The sequence below is a fragment of the Thalassophryne amazonica genome, chromosome 2, assembly GCF_902500255.1.
Source record: "Thalassophryne amazonica chromosome 2, fThaAma1.1, whole genome shotgun sequence".
Classification (NCBI taxonomy): domain Eukaryota; kingdom Metazoa; phylum Chordata; class Actinopteri; order Batrachoidiformes; family Batrachoididae; genus Thalassophryne; species Thalassophryne amazonica.
In genome coordinates, this window is record NC_047104.1 from 157248359 (window position 1) to 157273492 (window position 25134).

General features: G+C 42.3%; 1 protein-coding gene across 4 annotated transcripts in view; it reads right to left on the reverse strand.

The window, feature by feature from the left end:
• LOC117501184 (cytoplasmic polyadenylation element-binding protein 1-like) overlaps nucleotides 1–25134 on the reverse strand; it is a 119981-nt gene that overhangs the window by 17441 nt on the left and 77406 nt on the right. For 2 of the 4 annotated variants that reach the window (XM_034160055.1, XM_034160039.1), the window contains 2 exons: nucleotides 8860–8949; nucleotides 2012–2148 (listed from right to left, as the gene is read on the reverse strand). In XM_034160055.1, the coding sequence (XP_034015946.1) occupies nucleotides 2012–2148; nucleotides 8860–8949 (227 nt within the window). Of the gene's footprint in view, nucleotides 1–2011; nucleotides 2149–8844; nucleotides 8950–25134 lie in introns of all 4 variants that reach the window. The other 2 variants (XM_034160047.1, XM_034160031.1) reach the window with 1 other exon arrangement.

A 25134-nucleotide genomic window follows, 5' to 3' on the forward strand; every position in this document is an offset into this window, starting at 1 on the left:
TGCAATTGGCATGCTGACAGCAGGAATGTCAACCAGAGCTGTTGCTCGTGTATTGAATGTTCATTTCTCTACCATAAGCCATCTCCAAAGGCGTTTCAGAGAATTTGGCAGTACATCCAACCAGCCTCACAACCGCAGACCACGTGTAACCACACCAGCCCAGGACCTCCACATCCAGCATGTTCACCTCCAAGATCATCTGAGACCAGCCACTCGGACAGCTGCTGAAACAATCGGTTTGCATAACCAAAGAATTTCTGCACAAACTGTCAGAAACCGTCTCAGGGAAGCTCATCTGCATGCTTGTCGTCCTCATCGGGGTCTTGACCTGACTCCAGTTCGTCGTCGTAACCGACTTGAGTGGGCAAATGCTCACATTTGCTGGTGTTTGGCACGTTGGAGAGGTGTTCTCTTCACAGATGAATCCCGGTTCACACTGTCCAGGGCAGATGGCAGACAGCGTGTGTGGCATCGTGTGGGTGAGCGGTTTTCTGATGTCAATGTTGTGGATCGAGTGGCCCATGGTGGCGGTGGGGTTATGGTATGGGCAGGCGTCTGTTATGGACGAAGAACACAGGTGCATTTTATTGATGGCATTTTGAATGCACAGAGATACTGTGACGAGATCCTGAGGCCCATTGTTGTGCCATACATCCAAGAACATCACCTCATGTTGCAGCAGGATAATGCACGGCCCCATGTTGCAAGGATCTGTACACAATTCTTGGAAGCTGAAAATGTCCCAGTTCTTGCATGGCCGGCATACTCACCGGACATGTCACCTATTGAGCATGTTTGGGATGCTCTGGACCGGCGTATACGACAGCGTGTACCAGTTCCTGCCAATATCCAGCAACTTCGCACAGCCATTGAAGAGGAGTGGACCAACATTCCACAGGCCACAATTGACAACCTGATCAACTCTATGCGAAGGAGATGTGTTGCACTGCATGAGGCAAATGGTGGTCACACCAGATACTGACTGGTATCCCCCCCAGTAAAACAAAACTGCACCTTTCAGAGTGGCCTTTTATTGTGGGCAGTCTAAGGCACACCTGTGCACTAATCATGGTGTCTAATCAGCATCTTGATATGGCACACCTGTGAGGTGGGATGGATTATCTCAGCAAAGGAGAAGTGCTCACTATCACAGATTTAGACTGGTTTGTGAACAATATTTGAGGGAAATGGTGATAGTGTACGTGGAAAAGTTTTAGATCTTTGAGTTCATCTCATACAAAATGGGAGCAAAACCAAAAGTGTTGCGTTTATATTTTTGTTGAGTGTAAATAAAACTGATTTGCCCAAAATCTTTTTTAATGTATCGATCAAGAGATTTCCTCATTCATATGGGGAGGTAAAATTCCAAGATTAAACAAGTCATTATTACAAAAATGTTGGCTCAGTGGAGGTCTACCTTTAACTTGATGTTCTATTACTGGGCAGCTAATGTTCAAAAATACATGTATTGGTTAAAAGATCCTGATACAACGTGGGGTCAATTACAAGCTCAGTGATGTTTATCTACCTCTCTCCCGCCTTATTGTTTTCATTCGTCCCCGTGTCTTGGTACACAGATAATCTGGTTGTAGTGGCCTCTCAAAGTGTGGTATCAATTTAGACTTCACTTCAAATGGGTTTCTAAAATTGTGCCAACCTTGGATCGATCATCTTAGATCACAGAACTTTCAGCCTTGATTGTGCTGAATGTCATGGGTGTGTTTTTCATTGTTCCGTGTATTTGATATGTTGGGATGTTCGAGTTGTAGCATGTTACATTTTTCTTCTTTAGTTGTCCTTGTTCCTTTGGTGATTACATGCTTGAATGTTCAAGTGTTAATTTAGTTTTGTTCCTAGTTGGGGGGGAATAGAAATCTTGACACTGCAGTTTGACACTCATTTGCATTAAATGCCAATTTGCTGTGATAGGCAAAACAGTGTAATAGGTCAAATATTTCTGACCTGGTGCAGGCAGTAATGAAGGAGGCCGTCTCATCTAGACTCTACTCACATCCTTGCATCGCATTCGGCGGCTTGACATTTTGAAGTAGTACTCTCCGCTGTCCTCTGGGTGAAGTAGGTCCTGGGTGCAAGCATGCAGCAATGCCCGCACAGACTTCTCGTTCTCAAACACCAGGTACACATACCCTGAAAAACAAAGAACAGTTACTGAAAACTCAGGCCCTCAGATTGTTTAACTCTTCCCAACACAGCAAAAAATAATCCTGTGATACATCTGATTAGACCTTTTATTGCACTATCAACAATGTTTACACTGTTTACTTCTTTGTACAACCTACACTGTTTATACTGTGTACTGTTTACATCTGCACTACCTCCTTATTACTGCATTATTACACTATATTTACTCCGTTATATTCTCTGAGACTGGATGCTGACAATTTTTTTATTTTTAGTTTAGTTAGTGGTTTTTACTGAGTGGTCTATTTTATTTATTTAATCTTATTTGTGTGTCTGGTGTAATGTGTCTTGTCTAATGTGCAAGCTGCTGGATGTCTTGAATTTCCCCCTGGGATCAATAAAGTATCTGTTATCTTTATCATGGTGCACACATTTTACTTCCAACAGACCTGACTGAAGGTTGCAAGCGCCTTGTTTGTAAGCAATAACTTAAAAAAAGCAGGGCAACTTTACGAAGCTTGCACCTATGCTGTGCCACCACATGGAACTGTCCTGGTCCCTGGTTTGCTCACAATCCAAGTAAAAGTTCAAAGTCTCACCAAGTTATAGTTCATTTGACATTTTTACTGTACTGAGAGGACCCTCCAGAAAAACAGACCATCACAGACATCCAGTCACCAAATACCTCCCATGTCTCATTACAAGGACTGGAAGCACCAAGACCTCAAGAACTGGACTTTAGGCATCAGACACCTGTCCACCTCTACTTAAACTCTTCCTAAAACTCGATCTTAAAAGGTTGTGGTCCTGGTGACAATCGGGCCTGATTCACAAAATCTTCACATTAAGTGTGCACAAAATCACGGCTGATTCACAACACGTGTATATCAGCCAATTTTCTTCTCACTACTGTGCACGTTTGTGCATCAGAATCATTCTAAACTGACCGGCGCATTAGTCAGTGTGTCATGATGACAGCATTGTGCAGATCGGAGGTAAATAAAGGTGTTCTTCTCTGTACCATGTCTGAAGATTTTTTGTGTACTGATGGCGAATAAACGCTCCAACCCCTGAATGCTATAACCCCCAGGTAAAAAAAACAACAAAAAACAGCATACCATAATTTCAGGACTATAGAGCACACCTGAATATAAGGCGGACCCACCAATTTTAAAAAGAAAAAAAGTAAAAAAAAATAAATTGTAATGAAATATTTACACAGAAAGATGTTAAAGATTTTTAAGTTTTAAATACATACCGTAAATACTTTTTCCCCCCTGAAAGTGTTACATGTAAATATTAACCAGCACAGCATCCAACACCTGCATGGTGGCGCACCGTCTCCACTCCACACGGAGAACTGAGCAACTTTCTTTGTGAATCATGAGAATTTCATCGCATGCAGCCAGGATCACCTGGTGTCTATGGTAAATGGGATGTTCATGTGGCACTAACATTTTCAACTAGTGGCGCAAAGACAGCGACCCGGTGGAGAACAGAGAGAGAAGACTCCGCTTATTGATCTGATGGAGCAACTGTGGCGCAAATTGCCCGAGAGGGACTTTTTTCCAGTCACGACAAGGACTTTACTTTGTGTGTGAATTTACGCAGCATGAACACTGCAGCTTTCAGCCAATCAACAGACAGCATCAACTGACATGAGAAAGCCTGTAAAAAAAAAACAAAAAAATAAACAAATTAGCCGCATCATTAAGCCACAGTGTTCAAAGCATAATTAAAGGAGTTTAAAAAAAAGTGCAGGAGTTTAAGTATCTCGGGGTCTTGTTCTTGAGAGAGGGACGGATGGAGCGTGAGATCAACAGATGGATTGGTGCAGCGTCTGTAGTGATGCAATCGCTGTATCGGACCATCGTGGTGGACAGCTGAGTGGGGGGGGGGGCAAAGCTCTCGATTTACCGATCGACCGACCTCACCTATGGTCATGAGATTTGGCTCATGACCTAAAGAACAAGATCACGAGTACAAGCGGCCGAGATGAGTTTCCTCCGCAGGGTTGCTGGGCACTCCCTTAGAGATAGGATGAGCTCGGAGCCGAGCCGCTGCTCCTCCACGTCGAAAGGAGCCAGCTGAGGTGGCTCAGGCATCTTTTCCGGATGCCCCCTGGACGCCTCGCTGGAGAGGTGTTCCGAGCACGTCCCATCGGGAGGAGGCCCCGGAGAAGACCCCAGGACACGCTGGAGGAACTACGTCTCGCAGCTGGCTTGGGAACGCCTTGGGGTTTCCCTGGAGGTGGTGTGTGGATCGGGAGGTCTGGGCGGCTTTGCTTGAGCTGCTGCCCCTGCGACCCGACTCCGGATAAAGCGGAAGAAAAAGGATGAATGGGTTCAAAGCATGTGAAAAAAGCGGCCACTTATAGTCCAGAAATTACAGCAACTAAATGGGAAGAGAAGATGGCAAAAGTCACCCAGGGATTATTTGTTGTACAGTTCGTCTTCAATGCCAAATAAATCAAACCAACCAAAACTAAAATGTCATGAAAGTGGCTGTAGAGCAGGGTCTTCAACTCCAGTCCTCGAGGGCTGGTGTCGCCAACGTAACGGTTCCCCCCTAAAACTCGGTCCACCCTGCCTTCAGTGCACATGCGTCATTTCTGTGCATCAGCTGCAGTTCACAGATCACCTCATTTCTGCTTCAAACTGACTTTAGAATGATTCAAGAGGTTTTACTTTGTCACCTGATGGCTAATAGTCACATTATTCCCTTTGGGTGAAGAATGTCTCAGAAAGGTCTTATCTCAGGTGGCCAAGTGGTTCAAATCCCACCCCTGCCACATTTCTCCATGTAATGTGGAGTTGCGTCAGGAAGGGCATCCGGCGTAAAACTTGTGCCAATTCAACATGCAGATCCACCTTGGATTTGCTGTGGCAACCCCAAGTGCAAACAAGGGAGCAGCCGAAGGGACTTACTTTACTATTGAAAATAAAACTAAGAAACCACATGTACGTAAGTATTCTCGGCTCAAAATTGAGCTCAGGTGCCTCCTGTTTCCACTGATCATCCTTGAGATATTTCTACAGCTTAACTGGAGTCCACCTGGAGTAAATTCAGTTGATTGGACATGATTTGGAAAGACACCTGTCTACATATAAGGTCCCACAGTTGACAGAGCACAAACCAAGCATGAAGTCAAAGGAACTGTCTGTAGACCTCTGAGACAGGATGGTCTGGAGGCACAAATCTGGGTAAGGGTACAGAAACATTTCTGCTGCTTTGAAGATCCCAATGAGCACAGTGGCCTCCATCTGTAAATGGAAGAAGTTCAGATCCACCAGGACTCTTCCTAGAGCTGGCCGCCCATTTAAACTGAGTGATTGGGGGAGAAGGACCTTAGTCAGGGACCAAGAACCCGATGGTCACTCTGTCAGAGTGCCAGCATTCCTCTGTGGAGAGAGGAGAACCTTCCAGAAGGACAACCATCACTGCAACAATTCAACAATACGGCCTGTATGGTAGAGTGGCCAGACAGAAGCCACTCCTTAGTAAGAGGCACATGGCTGCTAAGCTGGAGTTTGACAAAAGGCACCTGAAGGACTCAGACCAGGAGAAACAAAATTCTCTGGTCTGATGAGACAAATATTGAACTCTTTAGCGTCATGTTTGGAGTAAACCAGGCACCATGCCTACAGTGAAGCATGGTGGTGGCAGCATCACGCTGTGGGGATGTTTTCAGCAGTAGGAACTGGGAGACTAGTCAGGATTGAGGGAAAGATGAATGCAGCAATATACAGAGACATCCTGGATGAAAACCTGCTCCAGAGCGCTCTTGCAATTTAAGGTAATCATACTTCAGCATTTCACATGAGGGTGATGTGCGAGTACTCACAACTTAGAGGGGTTATGGAATAAACGGCCAATTCTTTCAAACATGTTGGTGTCTAACTGCTGAACTATAAACTCCCATAACCATATCACAGAGCCTGAGAATTTGTGAAGTCTCCAGAAGCTGCTGGACAGGGTTGAGATTAGCTTGCCTATACAGAGATAATGAGGGCTGTATGGAAAGTTTGTTCCCAGTGAAGACTGGTGTTTGTCAGGGGTGTGTTTTGGCTGGGACTCTGTTCAGTGCTTGTAGGGAGTGTTTGGTAGGGCTGTGGAAACCAGCGACTTAGGTGCTTTTGTTGCAAGGAAATGTTCACAGACCTTGATCAACAATGCATTGATCTTAGGATATGCACCAATGGCACCACTTGGGAATCTGAGTGTCTGGGTTTGTGATTGTCCTTGATCAAGACTACCATAATGGCTTGTAATTACTTTCTGGACTCTACCATCAGAATTGCTCCATATGTGGAGAAAATGTTTAAGAGAAATTCCCTTATCGCTGCAGTGACCATGTCTCTGGGTCCTCGGCCTTTGAGAGACCCCTGGAAGAGCTTTGAGTCATGAGGCTGCCAGATAGGTGTTTCAAGCCAAGACCTGAGCCTGAAGTGCTGATGATGTTTTTACAGTGAATAGAGTGGGTAGCTGGTCAAAGTTTAACATTTGTTTTTGGTCACAGGAAAGAAATCGTTTGTTCATTTATCGTAAATCATATCACTGCAATACTGAACAGTGACATTGGACATTTTTCTCATATTATCCAAGAAAAGTCTTAAAGAGCTGCACTACCCATGAAATGAGAGGTAAAGCCTCAGTCACAACACATGCCACAGTATATAACAAAGCTGTCAGTCAAGTTTCACAATTTTAACTGTCATCTAAACCAGCTTCATACAGTAATGTTCAGAATAATAGTAGTGCTATGTCACAAATGATTAATCCAGGTTTCGAGTATATTTCTTATTGTTACATGGGAAACAAGGTACCAGTAGATTCAGTAGATTCTCACAAATCCAACAAGACCAAGCATTCATGATATGCACACTCTTAAGGCTATGAAATTGGGCTAGTAAAAAAAGTAGAAAACGGGGTGTTCACAATAATAGTAGCATCTGCTGTTGACGCTACAAACTCAAAACTTATGTTCAAATTGTTTTTTGCAATCCTGTGAATCACTAAACTAGTATTTAGTTGTATAACCAGTTTTTCATGATTTCTTCACATCTGCAAGGCATTAATTTTGTTGGTTTGGAACCAAGATTTTGCTGGTTTACTAGTGTGCTTGGGGTCATTGTCTTGTTGAAACACCCATTTCAAGGGCATGTCCTCTTCAGCATAACGCAACAAGACTTCAAGTATTTTGACATATCCAAACTGATCCATGATACCTGGTATGCAATATATAGGCCCAACACCATAGTAGGAGAAACATGCCCATATCATGATGCTTGCACCACCATGCTTCACTGTCTTCACTGTGAACTGTGGCTTGAATTCAGAGTTTGGGGGTCGTCTCAAACTGTCTGCGGCCCTTGGACCCAAAAAGAACAATTTTACTCTCCTCAGTCGACAAAATATTCCTCCATTTCTATTTAGGCCAGTTGATGTGTTCTTTGGCAAATTGTAACCTCTTCTGCACGTCTTATTTAACAGAGGGACTTTGCGGGGGATTCTTGCAAATAAATTAGCTTCACACAGGCGCCTAACTGTCACAGCACTTACGGGTAACTCCAGACTGTCTTTGATCATCCTGGAGCTGATCAATGGGTGAGCCTTTGCCATTCTGGTTATTCTTCTATCAATTTTGATGGTTGTTTCAGTTTTCTTCCACGCGTCTTTTTTGTCCATTTTAAAGCATTGGAGATCATTGTAGATGAACAGCCTATAATGTTTTGCAGTTGCGTATAAGTTTCCCCTCTCCAATCAACTTTTTAATCAAACTATGCTGTTCTTCTGAACAATGTCTTGAACATCCCATTTTCCTCAGGCTTACAAAGAGAAAAGCATGTTCAACAGGTGCTGGCTTCATCCTTAAATAGGGGACACCTGATTCACACCTGTTTGTTCCACAAAATTGACAAACTCACTGACTGAATGCCACACTACTATTATTGTGAACACCCCCTTTTCTACTTTTTTTTTTACTAATAGCCCAATTTCATAGCCTTAAGAGTGTGCATATCAAGAATGCTTGGTCTTGTTGGATTTGTGAGAATCTACTGGTACCTTGTTTCCCATCCCTTAGTTATGCTGCTATAGACTTAGACTGCTGGGGGGTTCCCATGATGTACTTAGTGTTTCTCTTTTTGCTCTGTATGCACCACTCTGCATTTAATCATTAGTGATTGATCTCTGCTCTCTTCCACAGCATGTCTTTTTCCTGATTCTCTCCCCTCAGCCCCAACCAGTCCCAGCATAAGACTGCCCCTCCCTGAGCCTGGTTCTGCTGGAGGTTTCTTCCTGTTAAAAGGGAGTTTTTCCTTCCCACTGTCGCCAAGTGCTTGCTCATAGGGGGTCGTTTTGACCGTTGGGGTTTTTCTGTAATTATTGTATGGCTTTTGCCTTGCAATATAAAGCACCTTGGGGCAACTGTTGTGATTTGGCGCTATATAAATAAAATTGATTTGATGTAACAATAAGAAATACTCAAAACCTGGATTAATCTTTTTAGTCACATAGCACTACTATTATTCTGAACACTATTGTATTTGCTGCATCATGACCCCAAGATATAGGAGTGTCATGTAACTATGAATCTCACCAACCTGAGAGGTGCTCACCACAGTGCAACCTTGTAACCAGGAGGGAGTGGTGGGCAGAGGGAGGAAAAACAAGTAATAAGCCTACCAGCTTTTTTATTACCTTTGGGCATATTACCTTTAGGAGGGCAGCGAGGGTGCTTGCCATCCTTACCTGGCCACTCTACAGACAGAGGGCCATAACTACTGAAGGTGTTGATGAGGCCAGCTGAAAAAGAATACAGCAACAAGTCAGTATCTAAGTACCACAAAGCTTTTACACATCTTTCAAATATTGTCCATAAGTGCAGTTGTGGGACAAAATTTTCTAAACCTACTTATTTCAGTTAAGGGTTAGGGAGCGTATCCCACAGCCATTGGTTGAGAGGTGGAGTAAACAGGCCAAAAACTCAAATGCATGTGTATAACTTTAGAGATAAATACTAACAATACATAACTACACCACACTACTACTACTATCATATGTAAGGCCGCAGAACATTTTACGTTTTACTCAAATATGAGGACTTCAGACTAGGTTTAAACTGGGCTGCCGCGATTAATCGACTAGTCACGATTACTGCATGGGTAAACAAATTTTCATCTGAAATTCTTTCTTGGCAAAAACCAATGCCAGCAATTCCCTAAAATGTGGCGTAGTGAGGGGGGAAACCTTTCCTCAATAAATACAATAAACATTATACAGCATACAAATCTATTCTAAATAGCCTCTAAGGTGAGACAAAGCATAAAAAGAATGCAAAACTTGAACATAAAGGTACATAAAAGGGAGATGGAAGAGGGGTGTAGTCTTGATTCTGGGGAGTCTGGGGGTGCCCCCTAGAAATCTTTTAAAAGAGCAAGTCAAATTTTGTACATTCTGGTGAATTTTAATGAGTATAAAGCCCTCTGAAACAAATAAGTCTCTTCAAAGTGTGAAGTAAAAATACTTGATTATGGGGGGGTCTGGGGGTGCTCCCCCAGAAATTTTTTTCAAAGAGCAAGTCAAATTTTGTATATTCTTGTGAATTTTAATGGGTATGAAACAAACAAAAAACTCACTTCAAACTGTCAAGTAAAAATTCTTTGTCTTCTGTAGTATTCTGATTAGTTCTAATCCGGTGAATGCACCAAAGGGGTGCTGTGTTGCTGCTGTACAGTCAAAATATAAAATTAGGGCCTAAAGCAACTGACAATGTTGTTCTGCTGTGCACAAAGTAACACTGTCACCAGTTTTGGAAACATGCGCACTGAGAAACTCAAAACTGGCTCATTCACATTTAAATCGATAAAATGCTCATTCGTAAAACAAACTAGGGCGGCAACTAACGATTATTTTAGTAAATGATTTTTTTAATTTTTTACTTCCATGTGAGTTTTGCCATTATTTCTTGAAGCGAGTTATTAAAAGGCCTTTATCATACAACATCAAGGTTTGAGCTTATAATAAAGTTATGATATATTCGTCAAAAACATACCTGGAGTAGTGTTTTGTTTTATTTTGCACATACATACATCACCGATACACCACAGATTTCCATCAGGTTTCACCCTATTATGAGCATTTTTAGATGTCGACAGCAACTATCTCAACCACTGGCAACATATTATAGCAAGAGTCCATAAAAGTATTTTCAAGGCCCGACTAAAGTGTAATATGTGATCTTTAATAAGATATTTTCTTGAAAAAAAAAAGAAATGTGCAGTTTACTGCATTTAATTTTTTTCTTGTGTAAAAACAGCTTAGATGTGGTTTGACCGAAACAAATTGTCATTAAACTTAAAACAGGGATGAAGTGGAGTGTTCACAGGAAACATTTCTATATTTATGTTCATTGTTAGTTGGTTTTAACTTTTCTGTTGTATTTTGTTTTATCAGGATATGTCATTCAAAGCGCATATTAAACAAATATGTAAGACTGCTTTTTTGCATTTACGCAATATCTCTAAAATCAGAAAGGTCTCGTCTCAGAGTGATGCTGAAAAACTAATTCATGCATTTATTTCCTCTAGGCTGGACTATTGTAATTCATTATTATCAGGTTGTCCTAAAAGTTCCCTGAAAAGCCTTCAGTTAATTCAAAATGCTGCAGCTAGAGTACTGACAGGGACTAGAAGGAGAGAGCATATCTCAGCCATATTGGCCTCTCTTCATTGGCTTCCTGTTAATTCTAGAATAGAATTTAAAATTATTCTTCTTACTTATAGGGTTTTGAATAATCAGGTCCCATCTTATCTTAGGGACCTCATAGTACCATATCACCCCAATAGAGCGCTTCTCTCTCAGACTGCAGGCTTACTTGTAGTTCCTAGGGTTTGTAAGAGTAGAATGCGAGGCAGAGCCTTCAGCTTTCAGGCTCCTCTCCTGTGGAACCAGCTCCCAATTCAGATCAGGGGGACAGACACCCTCTCTACTTTTAAGATTAGGCTTAAAACTTTCCTTTTTGCTAAAGCTTATAGTTAGGGCTGGATCAGGTGACCCTGAACCATCCCTTAGTTATGCTGCTATAGACTTAGACTGCTGGGGGTTTCCCATGATGCACTGAGTATTTCTTTCTCTTTTTGCTCTGTATGCACCACTCTGCATTTAATCATTAGTGACTGAGTTTTTCCTTCCCACTGTCGCCAAGTGCTTGCTCACAGGGGGTCGTTTTGACCATTGGGGTTTTTACGTAATTATTGTATGGCCTTGCCTTACAATATAAAGCGCCTTGGGGCAACTGTTTGTGATTTGGCGCTACATAAATAAAGTTGATTGATTGATCAGGTTCTTTGTTTCTCTAAAATTGTATTTAGCAATATTAGTCTATTACTTTTGTTGTTGCTATTAAATAAAATTACAATTCGTAATACATATGACTTACGACAACAAACGCTAAGCCATTAATTATTTATTATACAGAAAAATGCACACAAACTGCTGAGATGTGAACAGCTTAATGCTAACTTTAACACTGAAAACGCCATAGACATGCTAACGTGTTAGCATCAGTTTAAGTTATAAAATACATCAACTGTTTTAGAAGAACATAACAGGTCGGTTTAATATAAAAAAGGTAAATATCACTCAGACATATGCTCTTTAGGGTTTTAGCAGGGAATAATTAAGATAAAGTGAAATAATACAAACCATCCAAGCAGTGAGTCGGATCACCGCTTCATTGGTTCAAAGCACAGCTTGGGGAAGTTCTGTCAATGTTCTCATGAAGACAGGGAGGAGAAGGACCGTGGCTCATGGCAAACAGTAAACAGAGCGGAGTGGAAGGAAAATTCACATAGTCCCTTTCTCCACAGTGCAGCGCCATACACACCAACAATGCTGCTGCTTTGATTAGTGCAGAAGGGGATGTTGCTTTGACAGTGAGTATCATATTTCGGCCCCAAAACACGCATGACACCATATGCGCATGTGTGGTTAAATTTTCCAAAAGACGGAAATCCGTCACGGTGACGGAAAACTTTAACCCATGGACTACTGTCAACGTCACCGGCGAGTAATTTAGGTGTCAGTTATTTTTTTAAGCTTTATTTTCCTCTGAAAACTACCGTGTACCTTCTGCCCTTGACGCACATGCGCAGTAGTGGTTATCTAGGTCAGCCGTGAAAGGCTGAAATTGCCTTCCACAGCACCAGGGGAGGTCTAGCGGTTAAAGCATTGGGCTTGAGACCAGAGAATCTTCAGTTCAAATCCCAGCCTGACTGGAAAAATCACTAGTTGCTCCCGGTGTGTAGTGGGCGCCTTGCATGGCAGCAGCCTCACATCGGGGTGAATGTGAGACATTGATCTGAAATGTGAATGTGAAGTATTGACGCTTTGAGCGTCTGATGCAGATGGAAAAGCAGTCCGGAGACGCGGGAGCATCTGAGAAGGAAACGATGTGGCTGATTGTGACGAAGACAAACAGTAGTCTCTGTAAGCTAATTGGCTAGTTAGCCACCAATATTAACGTCTATGTTAATAGCTGTAAATGTTAACATTAACCACTCTACTGGTGGTTGGCTCTCACTACGGTATTGTATCACTTCCTGTTCCGGAGCACAGCGGTGTTTTTCTGTATCTGTTGGCTGTTTAATCTGCGCAGTTAGATTGATCTAGTTATCTAGATTACAATTTGTTTCCAAGTGTAATCTTTACGTGCCTTAACTAAAGCACTCCTTCTGCTGAATCACCTCTAAATTATTCACTTTGGATGTTTTTAGGAATCCGCTAGGTTAGCGTAGCTACTAGCTCTTAGCCGATTTAGCATGGCGGCTTCTCCTGTCTCTCCCACACTTTTCTGCTCTGGGTGCGAAATGTTTAGTTATTCCTCGGCCTCCTTTAGCAGTAATGGTACTTGTAATAAGTGTAGCTTATTCGTAGCTTTGGAGGCCAGGCTGGGCGAATTGGAGACTCAGCTCCGCACCGTGGAAAATTCTACAGCTAGCCAGGCCCCTGTAGTCGGTACGGACCAAGGTAGCTTAGCCGCCGTTAGTTCCCACCTGGCAGATCCCAAGCAGGCTGACTGGGTGACTGTGAGGAGGAAGCGTAGTTCTAAACAGAAGCCCCGTGTACACCGCCAACCCGTTCACATTTCTAACCGTTTTTCCCCACTCGACGACACACCCGCCGAGGATCAAACTCTGGTTATTGGCAACTATTTTGAGAAATGTGAAGTTAGCGACACCAGCAACCATAGTCAATTGTCTTCCGGGGGCCAGAGCAGGCGACATTGAAGGAAATTTGAAACTGCTGGCTAAGGCTAAGCGTAAATTTGGTAAGATTGTAATTCACGTCGGCAGTAATGACACCCGGTTACGCCAATCGGAGGTCACTAAAATTAACATTAAATCGGTGTGTAACTTTGCAAAAACAATGTCGGACTTTCTCTGGGCCCCTCCCCAATCGGACCGGGAGTGACATGTTTAGCCGCATGTTCTCCTTGAATTGCTGTCTGTCTGAGTGGTGTCCAAAAAATGAGGTGGGCTTCATAGATAATTGGCAAAGCTTCTGGGGAAAACCTGGTCGTGTTAGGAGAGACGGCATCCATCCCACTTTGGATGGAGCAGCTCTCATTTCTAGAAATCTGGCCAATTTTCTTAAATCCTCCAAACCGTGACTATCCAGGGTTGGGACCAGGAAGCAGAGTTGTGGTCTTACACACCTCTCTGCAGCTTCTCTCCCCCTGCCATCCCCTCATTACCCCATCCCCGTAGAGACCGTGCCTGCTCCCAGACCACCAACAACCAGCAAAAATCTATTTAAGCATAAAAATTCAAAAAGAAAAAATAATATAGCACCTTCAACTGCACCACAGACTAAAACAGTTAAATGTGGTCTATTAAACATTAGGTCTCTCTCTTCTAAGTCCCTGTTGGTAAATGATATAATAATTGATCAACATATTGATTTATTCTGCCTAACAGAAACCTGGTTACAGCAGGATGAATATGTTAGTTTAAATGAGTCAACACCCCCGAGTCACACTGTCAGAATGCTCGTAGCACGGGCCGAGGAGGAGGATTAGCAGCAATCTTCCATTCCAGCTTATTAATTAATCAAAAACCCAGACAGAGCTTTAATTCATTTGAAAGCTTGTCTCTTAGTCTTGTCCATCCAAATTGGAAGTCCCAAAAACCAGTTTTATTTGTTATCTATCGTCCACCTGGTCGTTACTGTGAGTTTCTCTGTGAATTTTCAGACCTTTTGTCTGACTTAGTGCTTAGCTCAGATAAGATAATTATAGTGGGCGATTTTAACATCCACACAGATGCTGAGAATGACAGCCTCAACACTGCATTTAATCTATTATTAGACTCTATTGGCTTTGCTCAAAAAGTAAATGAGTCCACCCACCACTTTAATCATATCTTAGATCTTGTTCTGACTTATGGTATGGAAATAGAAGACTTAACAGTATTCCCTGAAAACTCCCTTCTGTCTGATCATTTCTTAATAACATTTACATTTACTCTGATGGACTACCCAACAGTGGGGAATAAGTTTCATTACACTAGAAGTCTTTCAGAAAGCGCTGTAACTAGGTTTAAGGATATGATTCCTTCTTTATGTTCTCTAATGCCATATACCAACACAGTGCAGAGTAGCTACCTAAACTCTGTAAGGGAGATAGAGTATCTCGTCAATAGTTTTACATCCTCATTGAAGACAACTTTGGATGCTGTAGCTCCTCTGAAAAAGAGAGCTTTAAATCAGAAGTGCCTGACTCCGTGGTATAACTCAAACTCGCAGCTTAAAGCAGATAACCCGTAAGTTGGAGAGGAAATGGCGTCTCACTAATTTAGAAGATCTTCACTTAGCCTGGAAAAAGAGTCTGTTGCTCTATAAAAAAGCCCTCCGTAAAGCTAGGACATCTTTCTACTCATCACTAATTGAAGAAAATAAGAACAACCCCAGGTTTCTTTTCAGCACTGTAGCCAGGCTGACAAAGAGTCAGAGCTCTATTGAGCTGAGTATTCCTTTAACTTTAACTAGTAATGACTTCATGACTTTCTTTGCTAACAAAATTTTAACTATTAGAGAAAAAATTATTCATAACCATCCCAAAGACGTATCGTTATCTTTGGCTGCTTTCAGTGATGCCGGTATTTGGTTAGACTCTTTCTCTCCGATTGTTCTGTCTGAGTTATTTTCATTAGTTACTTCATCCAAACCATCAACATGTTTATTAGACCCCATTCCTACCAGGCCGCTCAAGGAAGCCCTACCATTATTTAATGCTTCGATCTTAAATATGATCAATCTATCTTTGTTAGTTGGCTATGTACCACAGGCTTTTAAGGTGGAAGTAATTAAACCATTACTTAAAAAGCCATCACTTGACCCAGCTATCTTAGCTAATTATAGGCCAATCTCCAACATTCCTTTTCTCTCAAAAATTCTTGAAAGGGTAGTTGTAAAACAGCTAACTGATCATCTGCAGAGGAATGGTCTATTTGAAGAGTTTCAGTCAGGTTTTAGAATTCATCATAGTACAGAAACAGCATTAGTGCTTGTTCTGTTGGACCTCAGTGCTGCTTTTGATACTGTTGACCATAAAATTTTATTAGAGATTAGAGCATGCCATAGGTATTAAAGGCACTGCGCTGCGGTGGTTTGAATCATATTTGTCTAATAGATTACAATTTGTTCATGTAAATGGGGAATCTTCTTCACAGACTAAAGTTAATTATGGAGTTCCACAAGGTTCTGTGCTAGGACCAATTTTATTCACTTTATACATGCTTCCCTTAGGCAGTATTATTAGACGGTATTGCTTAAATTTTCATTGTTACGCAGATGATACCCAGCTTTATCTAGCCATGAAGCCAGAGGACACACACCAATTAGCTAAACTGCAGGATTGTCTTACAGACATAAAGACATGGATGACCTCTAATTTCCTGCTTTTAAACTCATAAAACTGAAGTTATTGTACTTGGCCCCACAAATCTTAGAAACATGGTGTCTAACCAGATCCTTACTCTGGATGGCATTACCCTGACCTCTAGTAATACTGTGAGAAATCTTGGAGTCATTTTTGATCAGGATATGTCATTCAAAGCGCATATAAAACAAATATGTAGGACTGCTTTTTTGCATTTACGCAATATCTCTAAAATCAGAAAGGTCTTGTCTCAGAGTGATGCTGAAAAACTAATTCATGCATTTATTTCCACTAGGCTGGACTATTGTAATTCATTATTATCAGGTTGTCCTAAAAGTTCCCTAAAAAGCCTTCAGTTAATTCAAAATGCTGCAGCTAGAGTACTGACGGGGACTAGAAGGAGAGAGCATATCTCACCCATATTGGCCTCTCTTCATTGGCTTCCTGTTAATTCTAGAATAGAATTTAAAATTCTTCTTCTTACTTATAAGGTTTTGAATAATCAGGTCCCATCTTATCTTAGGGACCTCGTAGTACCATATCACCCCAATAGAGCGCTTCGCTCTCAGACTGCAGGCTTACTTGTAGTTTCTAGGGTTTGTAAGAGTAGAATGGGAGGCAGAGCCTTCAGCTTTCAGGCTCCTCTCCTGTGGAACCAGCTCCCAATTCAGATCAGGGAGACAGACACCCTCTCTACTTTTAAGATTAGGCTTAAAACTTTCCTTTTTGCTAAAGCTTATAGTTAGGGCTGGATCAGGTGACCCTGAACCATCCCTTAGTTATGCTGCTATAGACGTAAACTGCTGGGGGGTTCCCATGATGCACTGTTTCTTTCTCTTTTTGCTCTGTATGCACCACTCTGCATTTAATCAGTGATCGATCTCTGCTCCCCTCCACAGCATGTCTTTTTCCTGGTTCTCTCCCTCAGCCCCAACCAGTCCCAGCAGAACACTGCCCCTCCCTGAGCCTGGTTCTGCTGGAGGTTTCTTCCTGTTAAAAGGGAGTTTTTCCTTCCCACTGTAGCCAAGTGCTTGCTCACAGGGGGTCGTTTTGACCGTTGGGGTTTTACATAATTATTGTATGGCCTTGGGGCAACTGTTTGTTGTGATTTGGCGCTATATAAAAAAATTGATTGATTGATGATCATTTCATTAGCCTTAGCACACGTTTGCTGTAGCGTTCAGCAATGTCATGTTTGAGTAGGAAATGTGACAATGCTGTTTTCTAATGTACATCAGTGCTAAAAAGATAAGTTCCTCTTCAATGGATGACCATTATGTATCTCTCCCTCTCAATTTGCTTTATTAAAATATTGCCAACAGCGCCACAGTAAAACGATTAAATAATGTCTGATAGCAACATTCAAAGACTATAACAGCCGCATTAACCTGTAATTTACTATGTAACCCAATTAGTCGACTAACTGCAAAAATAACCTGTAATTAATCAATTATCAAAACAATTGTGGCAGCCAAAGGCTAAAACGAAACTTAAAAGTAGAGGCTGTTTTAAAAGCTACACTGAGGAAATGTGCTTAACCATGCTATTGATTTACAGCATGGCCATAAAGTGACTGATGTTTTCTGAACATGCACAATGCTAGTTTCAAGAGATTGAATAGTTTAGCTTTAGATTTATGTTGTCACAACTGTGTAAATTGAATGGTTTTATTAACTTTAAAATATGTTTTTTGTTATGCATTACCTGATTTTATTTCACTCATACTGCTAGTTTTAGTACACCATGTAAATTTTGAGTTCATGTGTGTGAATAAAACAATTTTGCCAGACCTCTGAGGCACCACCTGCAAGTGGCAACTTAAGAGAAATTGCCGTAACATCCAACAATAATGCTCCAGTTAGCATGATCTCATTATCAGCTCTGTACTTTAGTAGCTTGTGAGAACACTGGAATCCTAGTGAGTGGACAAGCTGGAAACAGAAAAAAAAACAAACTAGTCATTTTAAAAACCTGTTTTCTGCAGGCTATTATGCAGCCCATTTTTCTTAAAGTTCCTCCTTATTGTGCATCTTGAAACAGCCACCCCCCCAGAGTCCTGTATTTCAGCTGAAGCTATTTGTGGGTTTTCCTTTGTGTCCCAAACAATTTTCCTGGCAGCTGTTGCTGAAATTTGTCAGTCTACCTGATTGTGGCTTTGTTCCAACAGAATCCTCATATTCCACTTCTTAATTACAGTTTGAACACTGCAGATTGGCATTCTTAGGTTCTTGGAACTTTTTCATATCCCTTTCCTGTTTTATACAGTTCAATTACCTTTTGACAATTATTTTGCTTTCCTTATGAGTCAAACACCAGTGCAGCACTGGATGAAAGATGCAAGGGTTGGACAGGAGCCCAGAAACTCAATTATCAATCAATCAATTTTTTTATATAGCGCCAAATCACAACAAACAGTTGCCCCAAGGCGCTTTATATTGTAAGGCAAGGTCATACAATAATTATGTAAAACCCCAATGGTCAAAACGACCCCCTGTGAGCAAGCACTTGGCTACAGTGGGAAGGAAAAACTCCCTTTTAACAGGAAGAAACCTCCAGCAGAACCAGGCTCAGGGAGGGGCAGTCTTCTGCTGGGACTGGTTGGGGCTGAGAGAGAACCAGGAAAAAGACATGCTGTGGAGGGGAGCAGAGATTGATCACTAATGATTAAATGCAGAGTGGTGCATACAGAGCAAAAAGAGAAAGAAACAGTGCATCATGGGAACCCCCCAGCAGTCTACGTCTATAGCAGCATAACTAAGGGATGGTTCAGGGTCACTTGATCCAGCCCTAACTATAAGCTTTAGCAAAAAGGAAAGTTTTAAGCCTAATCTTAAAAGTAGAGGGTGTCTGTCTCCCTGATCTGAATTGGGAGCTGGTTCCACAGGAGAGGAGCCTGAAAGCTGAAGGCTCTGCCTCCCATTCTACTCTTACAAACCCTAGGAACTACAAGTAAGCCTGCAGTCTGAGAGCGAAGCGCTCTATTGGGGTGATATGGTACTACGAGGTCCCTAAGATAACATGGGACCTGATTATTCAAAACCTTATAAGTAAGAAGAAGAATTTTAAATTCTATTCTAGAATTAACAGGAAGCCAATGAAGAGAGGCCAATATGGGTGAGATATGCTCTCTCCTAGTCCCCGTCAGTACTGTAGCTGCAGCATTTTGAATTAACTGAAGGCTTTTTAGGGAACTTTTAGGACAACCTGATAATAATGAATTACAATAGTCCAGCCTAGAGGAAATAAATGCATGAATTAGTTTTTCAGCATCACTCTGAGACAAGACCTTTCTGATTTTAGAGTTATTGCGTAAATGCAAAAAAGCAGTCCTACATATTTGTTTAATATGCGCTTTGAATGACATATCCTGATCAAAAATGACTCCAAGATTTCTCACAGTATTACTAGAGGTCAGGGTAATGCCATCCAGAGTAAGGATCTAGTTAGACACCATGTTTCTAAGATTTGTGGGGCCAAGTACAATAACTTCAGTTTTATCTGAGTTTAAAAGCAGGAAATTAGAGGTCATCCATGTCTTTATGTCTGTAAGACAATCCTGCAGTTTAGCTAATTGGTGCGTGTCCTCTGGCTTCATGGATAGATAAAGCTGGGTATCATCTGCGTAACAATGAAAATTTAAGCAATACCGTCTAATAATACTGCCTAAGGGAAGCATGTATAAAGTGAATAAAATTGGTCCTAGCACAGAACCTTGTGGAACTCCATAATTAACTTTAGTCTGTGAAGAAGATTCCCCATTTACATGAACAAATTGTAATCTATTAGACAAATATGATTCAAACCACCGCAGCGCAGTGCCTTTAATACCTATGGCATGCTCTAATCTCTGTAATAAAATTTTATGGTCAACAGTATCAAAAGCAGCACTGAGGTCTAACAGAACAAGCACAGAGATGAGTCCACTGTCCGAGGCCATAAGAAGATCATTTGTAACCTTCACTAATGCTGTTTCTGTACTATGATGAATTCTAAAACCTGACTGAAACTCTTCAAATAGACCATTCCTCTGCAGATGATCAGTTAGCTGTTTTACAACTACCCTTTCAAGATTTTTTGAGAGAAAAGGAAGGTTGGAGATTGGCCTATAATTAGCTAAGATAGCTGGGTCAAGTGATGGCTTTTTAAGTAATGGTTTAATTACTGCCACCTTAAAAGCCTGTGGTACATAGCCAACTAACAAAGATAGATTGATCATATTTAAGATCGAAGCATTAAATAATGGTAGGGCTTCCTTGAGCAGCCTGGTAGGAATGGGGTCTAATAAAGACGAGATATCCTATCTCCCTTACAGAGTTTAGGTAGCTACTCTGCACTGTGTTGGTATATGGCATTAGAGAACATAAAGAAGGAATCATATCCTTAAACCTAGTTACAGCGCTTTCTGAAAGACTTCTAGTGTAATGAAACTTATTCCCCACTGCTGGGTAGTCCATCAGAGTAAATGTAAATGTTATTAAGAAATGATCAGACAGAAGGGAGTTTTCAGGGAATACTGTTAAGTCTTCTATTTCCATACCATAAGTCAGAACAAGATCTAAGATATGATTAAAGTGGTGGGTGGACTCATTTACTTTTTGAGCAAAGCCAATTGAGTCTAATAATAGATTAAATGCAGTGTTGAGGCTGTCATTCTCAGCATCTGCATCAGCCGTTACTTTATTATACCACACTGATTACAAGTAAACAGATCACAGGTGAGGATGGTTACCTTTTGTAGCCATTCAAACCAGTTTGTCAGCTTTTGTGCATGTTACTGGGCCAAAATCACCAGGATATGTAAACTTAATTAGGATCATTTGGGCAGTTGTCATGATTTAAACAGTGTTCAACAATAAATGGCTTCCAACAGCCACTAACCATAAGAGTGTGTGTGTGTGTGTGGGGGGGGGGGTCCATGGGCCCCTCAAACTGAATCAGAAGCTGTTGAGGTATCTGAAAGAAAAAGGCAGCATTTTCTTTACTGAAGGAGGTTGGCGTCAGAGCGGGGCTCAGCAGAAGACCAAGGAGCTCTCAGCTACTGCTGTAAGAAGCAGCCATTGGTTATGGCTGAAGAGAAAGGAGACACTATGGGCCATGCTGGAACCTCCAGTATGACACCCAGGTTTGATCAGCCTGTGGTAGGCCATCCTCAGGCGAGGGTGTATTGTGATAATGGCCAAAGCACCCAATGACCCCAAGGTGCACAACTGATGCGTCTTACTGGAGATAAACCACTTACCACCCAGGAGGACACCCCCAACTTAACTAAGGGGAAACCCCCATGATCATTAAGGGATATTTAGCATCTATTCCTATTACGCATGCTTACCTTCCCATGTTTGTATTTGGTCCAGAGTTTAGACACAGCTGACTGTGAACAACCAACATCTTTTGCAACATTGCGTGATGATTTACCCTCTTAAGAGTTTGATAATCCTCTCCTTTGTTTCAATTGACATCTCTCGTGTTGGCGCATGATTCATGTCAGTCCACTTGGTGCAACAGCTCTCCAAGGTGTGATCACTCCTTTTTAGGTGCAGACTAACGAGCAGATCTAATTTGATGCAGATGTTAGTTTTGGGGATGAAAATTTACAGGGTGATTCCATAATTTTTTCCTCAGAATTGAGTGATTCCATATTTTTTTCCCACTGATTGGTCTAAAAAAGTAACCGTTACTGACTGCCACAATTTTTTTTTCTTGATTTCTTATAGTGTTTCTTAAAGCCAGAAAGTTGCCATTTGAAATGACTTTAGTTTTGCGTCATGTCTGATCTGCTTTTTTTTCTACAAAATTACACAACTGAATAAACATCCTCCGAGGCCGGTGATTCCATAATTATTGCCAGGGGTTGTACTTACTGCCACCGGTGATCAAGACTCCAACATACTTAAACACCTTCACTTGGGGCAAAAACTCCCCTGATCCACAGGGGACAATCTACTCTTGTACCAGTCTCACTGTGGGTCCTGATGCTCATCTCAGTTACTTGACTCACTGTACATCAGAGGTACCAGTCTAAAGTCCCGGCCACACCACACTTGAAGGGCAGCAAAGCCCAAACGAAACAAGAAATCTGGACTTTCATTGACATTTAACCTTCGCGCAGCATCAGGATTTTTTAATCTGTCAAAAAATTTTAACGAATACTGCCGAAAAGCTCAATTTGTCTACTTCATTTTGCTGTTCTTGATGGTTTATCATTTGCTTAGTTTTTGTAACGTTAGTGTTTAGGTGGACTTCGTTCAACCAGCTAAATGTTTTCACACAGTGCAGAAGCTGGTTTGTGAGCGCTGCTGTGGAGGAGAGATGCAGCTTCTCCGCAGGTGGTGCTGGTGTGGGGCTTATGCCGCTGTGTGTGATGGGGCGAGTGCGGCTGCTGTCAATGTGGTGCTGGCTGGCCAGGAAGAATTTGTCGGCCTCCTCTGCCAGCGCATGGCAGTGCTTGATCGTGGTGTTGGCCAGCGCTGCGCGCACCTGAGGAGGGAATTGCTGCACAAGAAGTCCAGCAGGTGTCCCGTCAGGAGCTGCAGCATTATGTCCACGAACTCTGAAGGGTTTGCTGTCCTCCAGCTTGTGCAGCGAGAAGAGCCTGCTGGCCCTTTCAGTGTCTGACAGTTCAAAACGTTTGAGGTGATATTGATGGCTGTGTATTTGTTCACATCGGGGGGCTTTGCAGGAGCGTGATCAGCCTCGTTGCCGACATGATGTAATGTTTTGTGTCGTCTGCTGTGATCTCTGAGCAAACTGCGCCTCGGTTTGTGCAAACCAGGTGGCAGTTTACAGAAGCGTGACTGAGCATTAAGTGTGGAAAACGTTTCAGCAACATTTGGTAACAGCAGTCGGTGATCAGAAACACCAGGGTAAAAAAAAAAAAAAAAGGCAGAGACGGCGCTATATCTCTCTCCCACCCTCTCCTTCTGTGTAGCTCTCAATGCTGAAACCCGATATGCAAGCTTGCTTGTGAGTTTAAATGGCATTTTCTATTTTTTGGGACACAGAAGGACTCAACTTTGCGATCTGATGTTCTCAGCTCTGACAAAGAAGCAGTGTGTCCTATTGTACATCTGGATGTGTGAATGCCATTTACCGTTTTGAGAATGAGTGCATTTCTACAACACAAAAAAAAATTGGCATGTGTATTATTTTGGTGGAGTATTTAGTGTGTGGTGGTTTTTTTTTTTAGAATGAGGCATCTTCTGAATGTTGAGCAAGCACTTTTTTTTTTTTTTTAAATTGGAGCAAGAGTGAGCGTGCAACGCATTGTCAGAGTAAGATTCTGATGATTAAGGAGATGATTCCTCTTTTGTTCAAGATGAACAATCGGCGCAGATGGATCCACCAATATGAACTCAGTCTCCAGGACTCAGGCGCTACAGAACTCTGTCCAGCGCCGAGCCCTGGAACGCAGAGCAGGAGGCAGACACACTGCTCCAGCAGTAGTTCCAGGCTCGTTTCGTTTAAAGTGTCAAGATCAATGTTTGCTTCGGTTTCATTTTGTTCCTTTTGCGCTCTTGATTCGCAGGCTATTCGGTGATGGGAAAAGTAGAAAGCTGTTTTGTCCACCTTTTCTCTACAATTTGCGACTTGTTTACTTTTTTCCTTCCTTCAGGAAGCTCCATATGCTGAGATTAAGGCAACAGAACCACTTTTGCAAAAAGCAAAGAAGCAATTCTTAGGTCACCAGACTGGACACCCTCCAGCTCTTCTTGCATCTTGAAATCCTGTCATGAACATCACGAACAGGACTAGTGACAAGAGGCGGCCCTGGCGGAGTCCAACACCCCAGCAGGAACAGGTACATGATGCAGAGAATGCAGTACACAGCCTACTGGATTGCCTCTACTGGTGGTTGACTCACTGCGGTATTGTATCACTTCCTGTTCCGGAGCACAGCGGGGTTTTTCTGTATCTGTTAGCTGTTTAATCTGCGCAGTTAGATTGATCTAGTTATCTAGATTACGATTTGTTTCCCAGTGTAATCTTTACGTGCCTTAACTAAAGCACTCCTTCTGCTGAATCACCTCTAAATTATTTACACATTATTCACTTTGCGTGTTTTTAGGAATCCGCTAGCTTAGCGTAGCTACTAGCTCTTAGCCGATTTAGCATGGCGGCTTCTCCTGTCTCTCCCGCACTTTTCTGCTCTGGGTGTGAAATGTTTAGTTATTCCTCGGCCTCCTTTAGCAGTAACGGTACTTGTAATAAGTGTAGCTTATTCGTAGCTTTGGAGGCCAGGCTGGGCGAATTGGAGACTCGGCTCCGCACCGTGGAAAATTCTACAGCTAGCCAGGCCCCTGTAGTCGGTGCAGACCAAGGTAGCTTAGCCGCCGTTAGTTCCCCCCTGGCAGATCCCGAGCAGTCGGGAAAGCAGGCTGACTGGGTGACTGTGAGGAGGAAGCGTAGCCCTAAACAGAAGCCCCGTGTACACCGCCAACCCGTTCACATTTCTAACCGTTTTTCCCCACTCGGCGACACACCCGCCGAGGATCAAACTCTGGTTATTGGCGACTCTGTTTTGCGAAATGTGAAGTTAGCGACACCAGCAACCATAGTCAATTGTCTTCCGGGGGCCAGAGCAGGCGACATTGAAGGAAATTTGAAACTGCTGGCTAAGGCTAAGCGTAAATTTGGTAAGATTGTAATTCACGTCGGCAGTAATGACACCCGGTTACGCCAATCGGAGGTCACTAAAATTAACATTAAATCGGTGTGTAACTTTGCAAAAACAATGTCGGACTCTGTAGTTTTCTCTGGGCCCCTCCCCAATCGGACCGGGAGTGACATGTTTAGCCGCATGTTCTCCTTGAATTGCTGGCTGTCTGAGTGGTGTCCAAAAAATGAGGTGGGCTTCATAGATAATTGGCAAAGCTTCTGGGGAAAACCTGGTCTTGTTAGGAGAGACGGCATCCATCCCACTTTGGATGGAGCAGCTCTCATTTCTAGAAATCTGGCCAATTTTCTTAAATCCTCCAAACCGTGACTATCCAGGGTTGGGACCAGGAAGCAGAGTTGTAGTCTTACACACCTCTCTGCAGCTTCTCTCCCCC